The sequence below is a fragment of the Sorex fumeus genome, unplaced genomic scaffold (genome assembly GCF_029834395.1).
Source record: "Sorex fumeus unplaced genomic scaffold, SorFum_2.1 ptg000043l, whole genome shotgun sequence".
NCBI lineage: Eukaryota > Metazoa > Chordata > Mammalia > Eulipotyphla > Soricidae > Sorex > Sorex fumeus.
In genome coordinates this window covers 45,109,197-45,129,105 of record NW_026606100.1, presented here as the reverse complement: position 1 = coordinate 45,129,105, position 19,909 = coordinate 45,109,197, and the positions used below count along the sequence as shown (strand labels likewise).

General features: G+C 48.6%; 1 protein-coding gene across 4 annotated transcripts in view; it reads left to right on the top strand.

Moving 5' to 3' along the window:
• GFRA1 (GDNF family receptor alpha 1) overlaps positions 1 to 19,412 on the top strand; it is a 231,242-nt gene extending 211,830 nt beyond the window's left edge. For all 4 annotated transcript variants that reach the window (XM_056120569.1, XM_056120568.1, XM_056120570.1 and 1 more), the window contains 2 exons: positions 17,520 to 17,573; positions 18,828 to 19,412. In XM_056120569.1, the coding sequence (XP_055976544.1) occupies positions 17,520 to 17,573; positions 18,828 to 18,983 (210 nt within the window). In that variant the 3' untranslated portion in view covers positions 18,984 to 19,412. The remainder of the gene's footprint in view (positions 1 to 17,519; positions 17,574 to 18,827) is intronic.
• Positions 19,413 to 19,909: the final 497 nt, after the last annotated feature.

Below are 19,909 nucleotides of genomic sequence, written 5' to 3'. Positions count from 1 at the left end.
ATATTCTAAATGTTTTTCTTGCAATTTATGCTCGTGGAGCAATGGGGTGCTTCAGCGTCCCGTTAATCTTCCCCTGGGGAAGAGGCTCTGGAGAGCCTGGTGGGGGTGGGGGAGAAATGGGAGGGGGGGCATGGTGCTTTGTATGGGGGACAGAAGAAAGCTGGAGGGGGAAAGTTGGCAGGGAAGGAGCAAGTTTCTACACTGAGTCCCTGGCATGCTGGTCCCGGGCCCTGAACTCCCTTTCTTCTTCCCAATAGGACGCAGCTACCCACAGCCTTTTGCTCAGGATTTCCTTTGAGACCTGTGGTTGGCAGTCTAGCATACAGTGTGCTAAAGAGGCCATGAGCTTTGCAGCTGGTTGAACATGGAGCTCGTCTGCCACCCCTGAATTTCTTTTATGTCTTCCTTTTGTTGTTGGTGGTGGGGGTGGCCTCTCCCTGAATTTCAGTCTCAGGCCAGTGGTTCAAATCACTGAGAATGCAGTTTGGGTCCAGAAGAACTGGGTATAACTCAGGCCATCCTGTTCCCCTTTGGTGTTTGAGGCCTCGTATGGGGCATAGGAGTGATGCCCTGGGGACCAGGAGGTGTCAGGGATCCAACTGAGATCAGCTTCATGCAAGACATGCACCTTCAGCCCCATAGTTTATCTCGGGAGATTCCCACTCCTTTTGGAATTTCTCGTGTAAGTAGCACTTCCTCCTTGGGTTTGTTTTGAGGTTTAAGGTAGGTGTGGCCAGCAGCAGCATTTGGTAACTAGCTACCTGTGTGATCATCATTGCTGAGATATCTTAGAGAATTAACTTTGAACTCGGGGTCCCTAAAAGAAGGGTGCATTCCAAGGAGGGGGTGGGGGGCTGGGTGAGCAATGATGGTGCTCTTTCTGTTGTGCTTGCCGAGTTGGTAAGCAGGGTTCAGATGGAGCGATATCCTGCCAATTCTAAGATGTGGTCATTAGAGAAATTCCCTAGGAAGAAGGAGAAGATGTGGAATGTTCTTTGGACATTGAGCCAAGAGGAACAGAAAACTGAAAGGCCAGAAAGGAATTATCAGGTCTTGAGGTCTCAGAACTCATCTCTAAGCATCTCCAAGCCCAGAAGGTGTTTCCTGGGACCTGCATTCCACCATCAGCTTCTTGGTGCCGAGACTTGGAATCTCAGATTCAGCCAGACTCAGGCCAGCCCAGGGCACCTCCTTTCTAGGAATTGTGTGCTGGGGCCATTGCTGCCTCCTTTTTAATCAGAGAGAAGGGACTCAGCTCTACACAAGGGAACACTCTCAGCTGCAGAAAAGGTCGTCCTGACAATTAGCTGCACCTCTTGGCGTCAGAGACTGGAGCTTTGCAATCCCTCCGTATCTGCTTTCCATTGGCCTCCATTACTAATTCTTCTCTATTATAGACACACTCCTGTGTTTAAAACTCATCAAAGGCTAGTTAATAACATGTGTGAAACATATGTGAGTCGGCGTGTTCACACTATTAAAATGGCTGCATAAATATGTCAGACATGCTTGTGGATCCTGGACCCTGCTTGGGGAAATGTCAAAAACCATTGAGTTTGTGAGGCAGGTTCAAGCAAGGTTTGCTGGCCGGGTCACCTCTGCTTTCGATGGTTTGGCTTAAAAACCAGCGTGCGCATGGCCCTCTGGGAGCCAACCCATGCTATGTATCTCTTTATATATTAACTCGTTCAATTCTCACAGTAACCTCAAGAGGTCATGATTGTTATTATTCCCATTTTTTTTCAGACAGTAGAGCTGAGGCATAGAGAGGGCTTGATAAAGAAAGTAAAAAAGCCTTTTTCGCCACCTCCTTCCTTCATATTTTAAAGGGATATACCAAGCATTTTACTTCTTTGTTAAGGGGAAACATACTTCAGCACTATAGATTAAACCACTCTCAGCATTCTTGGTGAACATCTGGAGATGGAGGGGCCAGGCTGGATCATAAACCCACATATAGAGAAAGATGCCTCCTATATTTTACCGCATAATCAACACAGAGTTTATGTCACGGGGTTGTTGGGAGAAAAAAGTAGGGTGCAAACATTATGGGATGCTTTAGAAATTGTACCAGTAATATCGAGGGTGAAAGATGCAACAATTATGCTGTGCAGTACAGGCATTCTGACACCAGTTGGTTTTTCAATCCAACATAGTTGTGGCACTAGGCCCCCCAACTCTCAGTAAAGATGAGATGCTAAGGGTATGGTCCACTGAGAACCCTCTTTCCTCAAGGGTCCTAGACCACCTTATATCTGATAAAAACTCAGGAGTTCTCAAAACCCCCCAGGCTTAGATTGCCAGAACGACTCATAGACTCAGGAAGTCATATACTTATGGTTCTTACCATAAAGGATTATGGTTTTACTCTAAAGGCTCCAAGTCAGCAAGCGGCACTGGCCCAGAGGGGGTTCCAGGGAAGTTTTCCAAGTGCCACACCCGTATGCTTCCCCGTGGCATCCCAGCATGTGACTGGTCACACCAGCCAAGCTCAGTGACAAGAGTTTCTTTGGGGTTTTGATCCCTAGGCATGATTAATAGGGCCCTGAAGCCTATGCTTGGGTGTTATCCCCGATGCCTCTCTGCTCCCCTGTGGCTCAGTGGTGGCCTGTGGCTCTAAGCCCCAGCCCTAGCTGACATTGATCTTCCTGCTGAATGGACCATCCTGAATCTCAGGACCTTACACTCACTCTTCCCTGTCTTGTGAGAACTGGCGAGGACTCAGAGGTTATCTCCCTGGACCAGCGCTCCAGAAAAGCTGCTTGCTTTCTAAGTTTAATTCTAGACATGCACTGAGACTTCTCAGGAGGAAGCCACAGTGGAAATCTTGCACATGGACCCACACCACCACTGAGGCTCTTCTTTTAAAAAAAAAAAGTTCTCTTTTCCTATTTATTTTCTGATTAAATTAGAAAAAGGGGAGAGGGTAAGGAAGATCTCAGGCAAATACTTATCCACTCTACCTCAGTTTTCTCCTCTGCCAAATTAAGACAGTAGAGGAGTGACCATGAGGGGTCAGAGGAAGAAATGTTTTCTCACATCTTGTGCCAACTGGGGTAAAACCCCATACAGAGGTGGAACTTTGTGGGTGGATTACAGCTGTAATTTTTACTCTGGGTGAGCACATAACTGGTGTGTGTGTGTGTGTGTGTGTGTGTGTGTGCGCGCACGCGCGCGCATGTGTTGTGTGTTGTGTATGTCTGTCCATCCAAAATGTGTGACATGTGTCCAAACTTCCTCTCACCAGGACGCAGTCAGATCAGACACTGAACGCCTTGCCCAAGACTCATGCTAACTCGTGCATTAACTCAGGTTAACTCACCTAAGAGAGTCACATTCTGAGGTCCTGAGGGACTGACTAGGTTTTCAACATAAGAACCAGGGTACAACCCAGTCTGTGACATACATGTAATAGGCACCAATGACACATTTGACTTTCCGGTTTGTGTGTGTGTGTGTGTGTGTGGGGGGGGGGGGGGTGCGTACTTACAGGTGCTCCTGACTCAGCACTCATGGAGGGATCATTCCTGGTGGGGCTTGGGAAATCATATTGAGTGCCAGAGATCGAACCCCTGTTGGCTATGTGCAAAGCAAATGCCCTACCCACTGTACTATCACTCTGGCCTCAAAACATTGGACATTTAAGACTGACTTTAAGGAGTCTGTTGAATTTGGAGCCCAAGGCCCCACTGAGTATCGCCAGCACAGCCTTTGAACAGATTGTGCATCTTGTCTGATCCTGAGCTGAAAGCAGAGGCCTCTTGCTTAGAAAATGAGCTCCCTACTGGGCCCTCAAACATCAGCATCTCCCACCTCAGGCTGTCACAGATCTAATCTGAGGAACCATTTCCTCCTGATGGGCATGTCTGCGCCCTAGCAAAGTTCGACTCAGCATATTGTTAGAATACACAATACTGTAATTTAAGATTATTTTATCAGCAGTAAAGGGTTTTATAATTCATTTAAAAAGTTGTAATGGGCTTGAGCATCTTCAGTGTAGTTTAATAATATAGCATTTTATAGCTGGCTGTAAAATTTCAGATTACAGTTTTCGCCATTGTGCTGTTCTATTTTATAGTTTGATAATTGTTCAAATGAAGGAGAGTGTAAAGTTCCTAAAAACCAATTTAATGACTTAGAAAAATAGCCTTTATCCAAATCTACTGCATACCTTTAATGCACCCAGATGTCACCTCTTCCACAAAGGCAGATCTCCGCCTCCGTTTCTTTGACCACAATACCCTCCAAATTAAGCACCCAGAGTGCAATATCTCTGAGTTCTTAATTTTTCTCCATTCTCCTTTATACCTCATCTCCGATGCCTCGAACAGGCCTTGTTGCCAAATGCAAGGTGAAGACTGGCCAGGCCTGATGCTTTGGAAGGAGCAGGAGTGGTTCTCTCCAGAGGAGGTCCTTCATTTTCACAGCTGGCCCTTAATCAGCTCCACATTCTCACTGTCTTATGAGCCTGGATCCCACCAGATACACTTGTATTAATCCAGTGGCAAGAGAAGGAGCCGCATGATACTCCTTGAATTGTGGGCTCTCGTGATCAGTCACAAAAGTGTTGATGTGCAGTTACAGCAGAGAGAAAACACTCTCCTGTGACCCTAGTCTGCATTATCGTCTTTCTGGATTTTTTTTTTTTTATGGCGACTGTTTTTCAGGTCTTTGTTGTCAGAGTCAGACAACTAAATTCGTTCCAGAAGAGGCCTGGGGACAGGCGTGCAAACACTTTTACCAGTTGCATGTGAAACCTTCCCAGGGAAGATAGACCCTGGACTGTGGGGTGCAGTAGGGTTCTGGGGTGACCAGATCCAACCTCTGAGCCCTAAGTTTCACAGAAGCTTCAGTTCCTTCCTGTCTGTGGTGGGCGTGGCTCTGCCCCTTCCTGCCTGTGGTGGGCATGGCTCTGTCTGGTGGGCGTGGCTCTTCCCCTTCCTATCTGAGGTGGGCGTGGCTCTGCCCCTTCCTGTCTGAGGTGGGCGTGGCTCTGCCCCTTCCTATCTGAGGTGGGCGTGGCTCTGCCCCTTCCTGTCTGAGGTGGGCGTGGCTCTGCCCCTTCCTATCTGAGGTGGGCGTGGCTCTGCCCCTTCCTGTCTGAGGTGGGCGTGGCTCTGCCCCTTCCTATCTGAGGTGGGCGTGGCTCTGCCCCTTCCTGTCTGAGGTGGGCGTGGCTCTGCCCCTTCCTATCTGAGGTGGGCGTGGCTCTGCCCCTTCCTATCTGAGGTGGGCGTGGCTCTGCCCCTTCCTATCTGAGGTGGGCGTGGCTCTGCCCCTTCCTGTCTGAGGTGGGCGTGGCTCTGCCCCTTCCTGTCTGAGGTGGGCGTGGCTCTGCCCCTTCCTGTCTGAGGTGGGCGTGGCTCTGCCCCTTCCTGTCCACAGTGCAGCAGCCCAGGGCCTTCGCTTCATATCCTGTCTCTGCTAAAAGCAGTGGCATCTTTTATGGTTGTGTGGAAGGAACTGACACGGAATGAGGCAACAGCTACAGCAGTAGAGCAGAGGCCTCTCCTGCATCACCCTGCCAAGACATGAGCCTCCTCTTGTCCCTCTTGTCCATCTTCGCAGGGTTCTCTAGTTTCCTTATTTTTGTCAGCCCCAGAGCATTTCTGGTGAAAATGTGAGCTTGCCTGAGAGCCACGCCAAGGCCAGGCATCCCAGTGACAGAGATAGTCCTTTCCCTGGCCCTGGTCTTCTTTATGAGAATGCCACCACTGAAAAGCATCTTGCTGCCGAGGGATCTAGGTCTGCTCAACTACTGTGTCCTCTGTTCCCTGGCCCTAGACCCACACTCCCTGTCTGTCTGGTTTGGGGGCCACACTTAGCAGGGTTCCCAGGACTCACTTCTGAGCTCAGGGATCACTCCTGGCATAGCTCAGGGGACCATATTCGATACTGGGTTTGGCTATGAGCAAAGCAAGTGCCCTCCCTGCTGTTTTATCGCTCCAGCCCTTAAAACCGAAATTTCTTTAATATAATACGGCTATGGCCAAATACAGTGTTAATTGTGGGCAGTCCAGTTTTTGTTTTTATTTTGGGAAGGAGGAAGGGGCACACCTGGGGATGCTCAAGGAATCATACATGCTGCTGGGGATGAAAGAAGGGGCATCCACATGCATGATAAGTGCCCTCCTCTTTGTGTTATGTCTAACTTGGCTGCAAGTCCTTGGGCGAGTACTTCCTTGGGCCAGGGTCCTGCAGAGAGTGGCCAGTCTGCAAATTAAGAACAAGGCAGTCGTTCATCAGAGCAGAGACCACTAGTCAAGGGCCAGACTTCTTGCTATAGGGAAGTCCCCCTCCCTGTGGGCACTATAAGAGGGCAGCTTCATATCCACCCTTGTCTTCAGTGCTGGTAATCTGGGAGTAATGAGCAAGGCTGCCTAGGAGGGCTTGCGACCATTAACAAATTAAAATTCTTCTGCACAGTCGCTACACTGCCTGCACCATAACATCTTCAATTTTGTCATTATTTGATTTTTTTTGTTTGGCCTCCATGGCCCCCAAGAACAGGAGGAGCTCATGAGAAAGGGGCAATTTGGTGTCTACTTTGGAAACTAAGTTGAGTGACCCCAGGTAGAACCAGTTACTTTTATGCTCACCCCTTCAAGGTTCTGAATCATCATTTTAAAAAAATTTTTTTTCTCAAAGAATGAGCATCACAGATAAAGGATGGGAAGGCAAAGGATGGGTCTTCTCACGGCATGCTGGAAGGCCCCACCTGAGGGCCAGAGGCAGGGAGGCTGCCCATCTGTGGGACAGTAATTCAGCACTTGGACAGCTGCTTAACTCAATTGCTGCGTAATAAACATGCTTAATAAAAAAGAAGAGGACGTCTGCGCCCTCCTGGCCATAAATATGCTCCCTCGTTCTGGGGAACCTACGAGAATCCCTCGGAGCACACTTAGGCCACATACTATAAATAAATCCAATTTCTTGTATCCCCTACTGACCTTTTATCCTCAGGACTTCTAACCAGCCATGCCTCTCACAGTAAAAGGCTGTGCCTTGTGTTAGCCATGGAGCACAGATGTGGGAGGAAGTGGCCTTGGTGCTCAACAGTCCGAATTTCATTTGGGGGCAGTGAATCCAGAGTCTCATACATGCAGGGCATGTGATATACCACTGAGCTATATCTTGGCTCCCAGCAATGGTTCTCTTGGGAATGAGGTTCAATCTTGTTCTCTACAGATAGTCCAGAAGTTAAGACACTTACCTTGCACATGGTTCATGATGGTTCAGTTTCAGCACCATATATTGTCACCTGAGTACCATCACCAAGAGTGATCTTGAGCATGCATATGTGGCCTGAAAAGTCCCTCAAGGGTAGCACTGTAGCACTGTCCTCCCATTGTTCATTGATGTGCTTGAGCAGGCACCACTAATGTCTCCATTGTGAGACTTGCTGTTACTGTTTTTGGCTGTGTGTAAATACGTCAAATACATCACGGAGAGCTTGCTAGACTTTTCCATGCAGGTGTGATACTCTCGGTAGCTTGCTGGGCTCTCTGAGAGGGATGGAGGAATCCAACCCGGGTTGGCCACATGCAAGTCCAACGCCCTACACACTGTGCATTGCTCCAGTCCAAGAGCAATACTCCAATCTAAGGGAGCGGCAAGTCTCCCTCAGGGGTAAAATGAGCAAATCCAGACTTCCTCTGTTGGGCACCTTCCTTTTGAGCCCTATGGACAGTCATGCGATATACTGTCTAGCGGGCTCTCAGGACGGTGGCGGTCATGGGTAGACATGCCCTGTGGCTCCAGGGCCTTACATGTGGTATCCGATGGCCACAGTTCCAGGAGCCTGTGGGGGCACCATAACCACAGGCCCATCCTGCCCTCTCCCATTGCCATAGAAGCCACATTTGCACAAGTTGCTTTGGCTTTAGAGGTGAGACGGGGGAGGCCCCTAATGCTGTGGGCTCCTTGTCAGCCATGTGGCTGATTCTGGCCACATGGGCTTATTCCCATCCTACCCAGACCCAAACCAGTCAGATAACACATGATTTCTCTGGCTTGTCCAAGGATTACGGGAGATAATGAGGGGCCCTGTCTGACACAGAACCAGCCAGCATGTGCCAGAGAGTCAGAGCCAGATCTCCCAGCCACCCACACGGCAGAAACCTGAATGCCACCAGCCTGCCCCAAACCCTATTTCCTGATCCGCACAGACGGGGATTACACACAACCCTAAAACCCTTTTGTGCCTATGTGAGTCTTTAGTGAGTATTTTTGAGTAAAATGGAGAGGAATTCTAATCATTACCAGCAGGGATGGTTACCCACAGACATCACCCTTCGTAGTCTACTTGATGTTCCTCTGTTTTGTAGAATATTTTATGATGTCTACAAAAAACAAGCCATTTTAGGAGAGACACCCCCGGAGGCTCTGGGGGCTGACTCCTGGCTGTGAGCTCAGGGAATCACTCCCGGCAAAGTTCAGGGCACTAGATGCAGGATGGGTCATCAAACAGGGTCAGCCACACGCGAGACAAGAGTGTGTACCTCTGCATTAGCTCTATGGCTCCCAAAAACCTGTCTTTTCATTTTTTTAGTTTAAAATGTTTGGACTTTTCTCCAGTCTCCCACAACCTCCCGCCCACCCCACACACACACCTCTCAACAACACATCTTCAGAACCCGAGGGCGAGCAAAGGCCCAGGGCCTGTACTGTCTCCCAAGCAGGCGTCTCTCACGAGCTGTAGAGGTACCATTTGTCACAGAGCCATTAGGGCCCGCACTCAGCTGCCTGTCAGCGCATGGAGAATGAGGGGCTTAATAAATATTATCTGATGGTGATGAGCAAGCATGGCTGAGGGGCTCAGCTCCATGCACTTCTCAGGGGAGACCACAATGAATCTTTCCTGTTGCTCAGGCGCATTTGAATTTCCCACTGCACATTTTGAGAAAACAAATGTTTCATTTTAAGGCCACCTCCCCCTCCCCGGCATCCATGCCCCCTAGCCTTCACATCAGTATGGCTCAACACGAGCCCTCCCAAACATCCCCCATCTCCAACCCAGACATCTTTCACATGTGGCATCACCTCATCTTATTGTTAACCGGAAGTCATTTTCCAAAACAGAGCTCACAATCGCTTCTTGTCTAAATACTAATCAAGCAAATGAAAAATTGAAAAACAGTTCTGGGATCTGTCACCTGGGTTGACCCCTAGTTGGTGAGCAGCGCGATGAATGTCAGAGGAGTCTGGGAGGTGGGGGAGGGCAGTGGGAGCGGCGAACACCACGTGCGGCTCCTGCTCCCGGCTGCTGGAAGGTTCTGCTCACCACGGGCCAAGCCGTTCTGCCATTCCCTTCAGATTTCCAGCCAGGGCTGCAGGCATCCCTGTGCGACGTGTGGCAGACTGACAGGTCAGCGAGGCCCAGCGGGAGGACTCTCTTGTCTCCTTCAGGATCTCTCTCCTTCCTGGCATCCGTTTGGCAGGGAGACAAAGTCACACCTGCCAGTGCTCTGGGCTTACTTCTGGCTCTGTGCTCAAGGATCACCTGATAGGCTCAGGAGACCATAAGGGTTATTAGGGCCTGAACTGGGGTTGGCTGCATGCGAGGCAGTGCCCTGCCTGCTCAACTATCTCTCTGGCCCCTCCTGTTCTATCCTTCTTTACTTCCTTCCTTCCTTCCTTCTTTTTTCTTTCTTTGAATCACTGTGAGGTACACAGATACAAAACTGTTCATGATTGGGTTTCAGTCATACAACGTTCCAACATCTACCCCTCCACCAGTGTACATTTCCACCACCAATGTCCCCAGCTTCCCTCTGGCCACCCCACCCCCAAGTCTGCCTCTATGGCAGGCACTTTTCTTCTTCTTCTTCCTCTCCAACTGCTCCTCCTCCTCCTCCTCCTCCTCCTCCTCTTCCTCCTCCTCCTCCTCCTCCTCCTCTTCCTCCTCCTCCTCCTCCTCCTCCTCTTCCTTCTCTTCCTCTTCTTCCCCCTCTCTCCTTTTGGGCATTATGGTTTTCAGTACAGAGAATTCATTTTTTAAACACTAGGAATTTAATTTTAAGTCCTGGCTTAAAATTTTATCCCCACTACATCACATTCCCAAGCCTAATGAGCTTGTGTTTGATATTTTTCCAACACTGCCCAACCCAGCATAGAGACCACAGAGAAGCTGCTAGGTCATTAATGGCAACTTGGAGTTTAAAAGAACTTCTAACCCAAGTCCCAGTCGGAGGGTCACATCTTCATGAGGGCCTTGAATGATTATCATTCTAGCTGATGCTTGGAAAGCCAGGTCTGAGACCTGCCTCACTTGAGCTTTTTTTTTTAACCTTATATATCAATCAGGCCAGTACCAGAAGCTGGTGCTAAATCATAGTAAAAGCTCTCTTAGTGGACTGACATTTAACCAACCTGACCAGCTCTCCACTCCCCTGTAATCAGCAAATGTGCCCAGCGGGCCTCTCCTTGCCCCAGCTGAGAGGCAGCTTAAAAGAATCAAGTGAGCTTGTACTTGAACCTCTATGTGCCATTTTATTCTGAGCACATCCACATTTGGCCCCTAAACCATAAAATAAAACCAGAATCATTGCGACCTTTTCAAGTGTCATTAAGTATTTTTATCATCTTTGTGTTCTTACAAAAAAAATTTTAAAAGCTTAAAATTTGGGGGGGAAGGATTTGATACAAATGAGGAATTTGTCAGCAAGTTATTGATTCATACCTTGTTCTGTTTGGTTTTGGTTTTGAAGCCACACCCGATGATGCTCAGGGATTACTCCTGACTTTACACTTAGAAACTACTCCTGACAGTACTTGGGATGCTATATGGGATGCTGTGTGCAAGGCAAATGCCCTACCTACTGTATTATCACACCAGGCCCAATGATTCTTACCTTTAAACAGGAATTCTCAACTTACCTGTGAGCTCTGGTCCTCTCTAGCCCCAACAGCCAAGAGGGTTTCCAGGCTAAACCTCACCCTGAGCTCAGGCTAAATGACACAGTTAAGTTTGGGAGCATAGTGAAGTGCTCCCTGATTTTCTGGACTCTGTAGTATGAATCCACATCAAGTTCAAGGTTGTGACGTACGTATGCACCCACCCCGTCCCATCTGGCTTTATGCCAGTTCTCTACACTTGAACTGTTGGAGGTCTCATCTAACAGACCACCAGGGGCTTTGCCTGTGCCTCCTCGGGGCTCAGACATGGTTCTGGGTTCCAGCCTTTTCCACCCCATCTCATGACCAGCTCTACCAGCGAGCACCGGTGGGTCTTGCCAACTCTGTGCCCACCCCACTGGAATATTTTTATAAGGCCTCAGGGGAACACACTTGAAAGTGTTTGACTGCATTTCAGGGAGTGTGTAGACACAACTTCGAGGGCGTGTAAACAGAAGAGAGGTTGAAAAGAGAAGCCCCCCTTCCCCCCTACTCCCCCCCGTCCTTCTAAGCTCCTCACCTCCCCTTTATCAGAAGGATAGTTGCCTATCCTCACCCTCCTCCTCACAGCCCTCCACTCTCTCTGTCCTGTGCCAGGGTCCAAGGGACTTGTGGAAATTAACCTGGAGGAAAAGAGTCCCTTCCCCCTTGGGCATAAACTCTGAAAGACAGGCCTGCAGGCCCTGGGGCACTCAGCTGCCTTATTTATGTGTCCACTTGTTTTACGCAGCTGACTTTACTGCGCATTATTCAGCTCAGTGGCTGCAAGCAGTTGTTACCAGGTTGGGAGGAAAAGCAAATCACTAGGAAAGGTGAGTTTCAGAATAGACAGTGGCAGGGATTTTTAGAAGGACTAGCCAACTGCTTGGAACCAGACCAGCAATAAAACCTTCCCAGCCTGTCCACAGTCCAATGGAAAAACTAAAAAAAAAAAAAAAAACTGAAAAGAGTAATAAGATCACCAAGTCCTGTGCAGACCACCATTCCTCTGCCTGGATTTACTAGCAGGCAGTTTCTTTGTTCTTTTATTGTGCAGAAATTACCGGGCAAATCTATGGATCGAGTCCACAATCAAGTTGTTAGGAAGTAAATGCCATCTCTAAACTCAGCTATAGATGCCTGTATTTCAGGTATATGATGCAGAATGGAGTGTATTTAAATTGCAGTATGAAAAATGCAAGCTCCAGAGCAGACCCCTTCACGCATTTATCCTTTGGAGTTAGGTACATACCCTTCTCCCCCTGTTTCGTTGCAAGAAAATGTAAAAGGTGCAGATCAAAACGAGCAATGGCTTGAGTTATGGACTCTTGCAGAGAGCACTCACGCAATGCTTTGCCCCAGTGAGAGTCCGATTTATGCTGCAGAAGCGGCCCATATGCTAATAAACTGGTATTGACAAGTGTGATAGATGCCGCGAGGTACTTAGTGCTGGAGAGCAAAGTTGATTGCATTTTACAGTCTGTGTATTTCTCTGTTTATTGCTTGTATTCTGTCATTAAGCAAACAGGTTCCTAATATAGCAAATCTCTCTAATCAGTAAAGCAGGGAGAAAAGAACCAGAAGCATCATTAATTATGACCATTTGGCTGCAGCCTGGACAGTCTGTTGCTATTGAATTGGGCAGCTTCCTCTGGTTTAATTTTCTGGAGGTAGAGCAGAAACCGGCATTTCTTCTGCAGGAAGAAGAGTAGAGAAATGTTCCATGCCCTGCTGGCTGACAGCTGCCTAAAAACCTAAGATGAAACACTCACTTCTCAACAGAAAGTGAGTCCCGGTGCAGTAGAGGCTGGACTTCCAAGTTGTCCAAGTTCATTGACATAGTGTACGTGCCCAGTTCCCAGGCTCCTGAGCCCCTGCCGTGGACAGGACTCTCCTGCGTGTGCGCAGTGGCAGGTGATTGGGCTCCACTGTGAGCTGTAAATGGTGTGTGCGCCTGTGTCCAAGTCAGCCGTGGGCTCTCCAAATGCTAATCACTGGGGAGTGAAGCAAGAGAGTCCTCATCCTGACTCCAGGTAAAGGAGGTTAACAGCATCTAATGCATTCATTAACCCTCTGGTGCCAGGGACTGGCGAGGTCTGGCCCTGCAAAAAAGACAGTGCCCTGGAAATTCTATTATCCAGCGTGCCTGGACTTGCCAATTGCCGCCAGTGACGATTTTGTAACAGCTGCTGGAGGGACAAGGCTAATGAAGTGGATGAAGTGGCCCAAGCACGGGTCCCCTGGTTTTCTAGAATGACAGCAAGGGTCCAGACTGAGCGACAGGCATCCCCTCACCTTCTCCCCCTATTCTCAAGATGAAAACCTCTGGGAACTGTGTTTGTGACTTCTTACTACCCAAGCAGTGAAAAGTCAGCTAGGTTTTCCTAATTAGCTATATACAAGTTTCTTTCACAAAAGTCCTTTATTTCTCAGTTGGTTGTAAAGGTGTTCAAAATGCGCTTTTAGGAAAATCAGATTGGTTTCTCCTCTCCTGTTTTCCTTGGGTTTCTATATGGTCCAGCCTGGTTATATTCTGTGCATGTCAGGCTAATCAATCTGGTTTCCTATCCGGTGCCAGCTCTAACAGCACTGTTTCCCGGGTTTTAGCAGTTTAAAGGTTCTCTCGCAGTGTCTCGTACACCTTGCAAGATCTCAGAATCACCCTCCTCTTCCCTGTTCCCCCAAGTTTCATCACCTGGAACAACACTTCCAGCCTGCATTCCTCTTTGCAGTAATTGAAAGTAGAGACGCCCTGTAATTTCATCTGTTTGCATTTATCATACCTGACTAGCAAGACATTGATAACTGCTTGATGTATTTTTTTAAATGCTCAGACTAAAAGCCTTTAAAAATGTGGAAATAACAGGCTGCTCAGGTTCTGAAATGGGCTGGAAGAACCAGATGTTCTTAGTGCACTGGATTAAGCGAAGGGTCGGCTGTGCAGAGGTCCCTGGAGGGGGTTCAGACAAGACATACAGCATTTATCAGCATAAAAGCAGCTAATCAGACCCAGGCTCCAATTCCTGACCACACCCGTTTGCTGACAGCTTGGAGACCCTCCCAGGTCCTGGACAGCCAGTGCAACCGCCTATAGTTGACTCCATCCATAGTAAATGCCACTGGTTTGCAGGGGATTTCAAGAGCTCTCGTTTTTGTAAGTTCTTGGATTCTGTTACTCTATTTGCCATTCCAATTATGGGAACACTTGCCCTTGGCCTTCTAATCAGCTCTGACGGTGTTTTTCTAGGCTCGGGTGGAATTCTGGGTCCTCTCTGCCTTTCGTTTGCAGTCCTGGGGACTTCCCATAGTCCCCAGCCTCCCTGAAGAGGAGGCTGAATTAATACTTCAGGCAGGCACAGTGTGGAAACCTACCTGTGTGCTCGGACTGCTAAGCCTCAGAGCGCCGCGTGCTCCCGTGGCTTTGGCAGACAGGGAACGGGAAAGGAAGCATTTTCTTGGTGCCTTTGTAGGAGTCTGCTTTGGCGGTGCTACTTTTGCTCTGTAGCTGATGCTTTAAACCCACCAGCCTATCCTGGAAGGCAAGAGGAGCTTAGGTAGCTGCTTCCGACTTCAGTGAAGGCCTGGGTGAGCTCCTCAGGCAGGGAAGGGCAGACAGTGGGCATTACCATCTCCCCTCCCCCTTTTAATTTAGTCTGTGAAATTTTAAAGTTATTCATGATGGGGTTTCATGCATACAATGTTTAAACATGGATTCCCTCACCAGTGCCCACTTCCTCCCACTCCCCTCCATTTGCCGCCCACTTACCAGTCTGCCTCTATGAGAACTTTTTTAAATATGCAGTTTAATGCATGACACCTTACCACCTTTCAGCACCCCCTCCTCCTCCTGGTTGAACGCTTCCCTCCACCATAGACACTGCCAGGTGTCCAAGAACAGATGACTGGGCCACATAAACTATGGCCATTGTCTTTAGAGAGTCGCCAGCAAGGTATCGGCGGGAAAGAGGAGTCCAGAGGCTTCATAGACTTGGAACTGGTTAGATGCATTTTGCACAGTGATTGGAAAGAGGATTCCAGCCACTCCCAGGAGGTCGTTCTTTGGTGGAAGTTAAAGTTGCGTGTGTGCCTGGTTGTACGCTCACAACCCTGAGCATACTGAGCTCTCAGTAACTGCCAAGGGTCAGTTGCCTCCTCCAGAGGGCCACAGTCCACTTAAGAACTGTGCTACTACAGCAGTTAAAGTGTGTGCCATGTATCCGGCCAACCCACTTCATGCTCTTACAAGCCCTGGTCTCCAGTATCATTGCTGGGTGCAATCTTGGAGGCCCTCAAGCACAGCCAGCTGTGGCTCTGAAGGTCCCCAGCACCTCCAGAGTGACCCAGGTATCTGGACACCATAGCTGCCCTCAATCCTTGGGCCTTGACATTGAGCACTTCACCCCATTGGCCAAGACTCCACTACCACCATGAGGCCTCCTGAGCACTAAGAGAATAGTGTTTTCTAGTCCACTGGGGGAGGCCTATACAAAGATTCATTTTCTAATGCTGGGTAGCAGGTAATGCACACCGGTGTCAGACATGCTAGGAAGCAAACATTGCAACTTGTGAGTGTCATGGGGAAAGTGTGCCAACCAGTGCCAGTGGGACAAGACAGGAATAGCCCTCTCAGCCTTCTGGGCCAGACACGCCCAGAACCACAGTGAATCTTTCCCATGACCTGAAGCAGAGCAGTGGCAGGAAGTCAGGACTGTGTTCCTAACAGGAAGTTCAGGTGCATCTCGGCACTTTTCAGTGGCTCTTAGGGACAAGGAGGCCTGACAAGGGTTTGCGTGTTTTGGAGGAGATGGCCTAGAAAGGACAAGACAGGAGGTGATGTTTTGGGGCCATTTAGGTGTCTGGGCACAATTCCAGGCCTGAACAGAAATAAAACCTGTCAAGTTCTACACATTCTTCTCTGTCGGTAGCTATACAGTGGGCCAGGATGCTATTCATATAGGCTAATAGGAGGCTTTCTGGTCAGGCTCCACTCCTCTCACCGTCCCCCTCTGAGCCTCATCCCCATAACATTTTGTGACCTTTGAGCAGCCCAGGGGTGCATGGTGCTGATTACTGGGATGCCTGTTGAAAGGTTTCTAGTTCATCTTCACAGCTGGCATATGCAAATAGAGGGAATGATTGTGCCGGCTCCCTCCCACAGCTGGCATTCTGGCCAGTGAGTGGCTCCTTGGGTACATGTGCTACTGCATCCACCTGGTATGTTTTCAGTGAGTCTCAGAATCTTTCTCCAGCAGGGCAGCCTGTGCCTTGTAGCACAGAGAGGGCTTCCTGGGGGCCTTGGCTCCTGTTCTGGCCACTTGAGTGCTCTTGTCTTTCAGAGCCACCAAACTCCTGCCTGGAGGCTTGGGGGTATCATGAACAGGATTCTTATTGTGGATTGGGGGGTTCAGTGGGACACGAGGTATCAAGCATGCCAGGATCACCTTGGGAGAAGTGTTGGAAGGCTAGAAAGAGCATCTTGTCATCCCAGGCTTTCAAGACCTGCTCTGTCCCCCTGACTCCGAGCAAAGGGCTGTGTGGCCTTAACTACATCACTTACATTCTGCACTTGAGTTGCTTTTCTTTATTGAATGAGGACAGCACAGCATGAGCAGTTTCCGTGCTTGTTCTTTGAGAGATGGAATGTTTTATTAAGTAATTTTCTCAGGTCAAAAGTTTGGTGGAGTAGGGCCTCATTTTAGGTGCTGGTGAGAGGGCACTTCTGGAGTCTTAGTATCTCAGGACCCTCACATCTGCCCCAGACACAGTGTTAAAAAAGGAGAAATAGAGAGAGGGTGAGAGAGAGAGAAAGAGAGAGAGAAAGAGAAAGAGAGAGAGAGAGAGAGAGAAGTGGCTGCCATAGAGGCAAGTGTGGGGGCGGGAGGTTGGGGGATGATGGAAAGTAAACTGGAGAGATTGGTGATCGGAAATGTACCGTGGTGGAGGGATGGTTGTTGGAACAGTGTTTGACTGAAACTCAATCATGAACAGCTTTGTAATGGTGTATCTCATGATGATTCAATAAAAAAATTATTTTTAATTGCTGGATGGGGAATATGTCCAGCCTGCTTGATTCCCATCTGAAAAAGACCCTGCCCCATGTCTCAACCCCCAAATTGCCCCCACTGATAAATAAGAATGTGTGTGTGTTCGTATGCATGTGTGTGCATATGCCTGAGATGGAATATAGGGTTTCACACATGCAAGTCTAGTGGGCTCCTCCCCTTGAGCCCCAGTGGGAAGTTGGATTGTAGCCACTCTCACTTTCAAGACACCTCCCCCCAGGTCAGCACTTAGAAATAGAAATGAATTTAAAAGATAGATGAACACAATATATTTTCTTAAGTAGCCACGTCCAGTGGTGTACTGACCAGCCACGTAACGAACTGTCGAGTCTCTGAAATGGGGTGGTCTAAATGGAGACATGCATTATCAGATGGCAAATGTTGAAGTCACGTGTTGAAACAGTAACATATCACCACCACAATGGATAAAATACTTCATCAAAACTAGTTTCTAATTGGTCCCTGGACTCAGAGTTTAAGACTCACAGGTTCCTGACAATCGCCCTTCCCTGGACCCTTGGTTGGTGGCTCATGTGTCTCATGCCTCTTCCCTGAGTGATTTTGTGTTTTGTCTTTCTTCAGGCACAGAAGCTGAAATCCAACATATCGGGCAACCCCCAGCTCTGCCTTGCTGATGTAAGTTATGTTTCCTCCTGGGTCTTTCTGCATTCATTTCTATAGGCAGTACCTTGTGTTTGTGGGGTGGAATGTCATGTACAGAGCTCAGAGAGAGGATGTCTCAGGTCCAGAGGAAACATGGAAGGCCTCCCCAGCTCCACCCTCCATCCCATCCCTCTGTCTCGGGCAAGGCAAGGGGCAGCAGCAGATCTTAGGACACCAGGTCAGAGCTAAGTGTGGGATCCAGGAGCCTCTTCTGGGAGTTGACAATGGCATGAACACCTTCCAATGTCTGAGAATGACCCCATTCATGAAAAACTATCGGTCATGGAGAAGGTGGGGCCATGCTTTGTTCATCAGAGTCGGATAGTGCTCATGTTTCCAGGCTCCACAGCAGACCAGAGTAGGGTAGTCCTCACCCCAACTTTCAGGGTAGGAACTGGATGATTGTACCCCGGGTGATCCTGGCTCCTTATGGTGGGGTGTGGCCTGAGTCCCACAAGGACAGCTGTAGGCTTGCAGACCCACCAGCAGGGCAGGCTCTGTCAATTCTAAAATCTAGAGTTGAGGAGTGGAGAGGCTGGAGCCATAGAACAGTAGGTAGGGCGCTTGCCTTGCATGTAACCGACCAGAGTTTGATCCTCAGAACCCCAAATGGTTCCCCAAGCTCACCAGAAGTAAATCTTTGAGCACAGAGCCAGGAGTCAGCCCTGAACAGCAGGTGTGGCCCCCAAACAAAACAAAGCAGATAAAATCCTGAGTTGACTGGCTGCTGGCCAGAGGCTCTTGCCTGTGCTTCCTGTCTCAGGGGATACCATGTGACCCCTCACATGCATGAATAAGAAATGACCTGGGCAGTTTTCCTGAAAGGATTCTTCCAGTGTGGAGCCAGTGTCCTCCCTTGATTGGGGATGCCCACAAGAAGGATTCCTTCCATTTAGCACAACTCTCGAGGGACCTGGGAACTGGGGTGAAGAATGACCAGGCCCCCTGAGCTGAAATCAGTCCTCCAGATGGATTTTAATGATCCATCATGGAGGAACAAAAAATATGAGGGTAGGGGACAGAACTGCATAGTTCTCATTAGATTCAGTCTCCCGTGAAACCACCAGTCAGTGAGTTGAAATCTCAGTGGTAAAAAATCTTGGGTTAGCTTTGGGAGTTATGGAGCGATCTGGAGGTGCGAATGGGAACACCAGGGAGTGTGGTTAAACACTAACTGCTGTAATGAGTGCACACAGTGAATGATAATGAAAACCTTCTTTCTTTCAGCGGGAGTTTGAAAAGAACGGTCTTGCTGGGGCTTCCAGCCACATAACCACAAAATCAATGGCCGCCCCTCCACGCTGCACTCTGGGCCCATTGCTGGTCCTGGTGGTCACTGCCCTGTCCACCCTCTTATCTTTATCTTTGGCTGAAACATCGTAGCTGCATCGAACGAAAACAATATGGACATGTAAAAAGACAAAAGACAAAAAAAAAAAAAAACCCACGCCCCCCACACAAATGATGTTTCCTGTCCTCTTGTATATCTGAAATTCCAGTTTTAGGAGCTCAGTTGAGACACTGCTCAAACACTTTTATCTGACTGAAACTTTTTTTTTCCCTTTTCTTTTCTTTCTTTTCATTTTTTCCTTTCGAGAAAGCTTCTTTGTGATCCTTGGGGTTTCTACAGGATACTCAGTGCCGCTACATTCCAAACTCGAATCGCTTTGGGGCAGGCTGAGTTAAAAGGGGACAGTCTATTAATTTAGCTGTGAAGCAAACGGGACCATGTTTTTGATGAGGATGAGGAGGAGGGGGAGGATTTTAAGCATGAACTCAGACTACTAGCAGGCAGAGGAGGTAGGATTTCGAAAGCATTTTCCACAGCTTTCACAGGGAGTCGCTTTCGTTTCTGCAGCCCTAGAGGGACGGCAGGCTTCCCTATCACAAGATGAAGATTCTCATCCCGAACATAGGCACATGCCCAAGCATCCTGGCCCTCTCTATGCTAATGTTCGTGAGTGGTGAGAAGCTTTGTGCTCTCCTACCAAAAACACCCAACCCATCCCCATGTAGTTTCTGTCTTAGTCAGCAGAGGGGGTGAGGACCCTGGGAGGGGGCCCCCACTCTCCATCCCCTCAGCCTTATGGAGTGAGAAGCCCTTGAAATGAAGAAGTCAACTATAGCTGAGGTTTTGCTTCAATACACTTTCCACTCACGGGGTTCTAGGTAGAAAAAAAAAAGTTTGCTCCATGATTTTAGTTATTTGGCTTTCTGTATTTCCAAAGTAAGGATGCTGTCTTCGTTATTTTTTTTTCTTCTTGAACTAATGGTTTAAGACAATCTCCGTGGAGCTTGTTTTCCTCTCC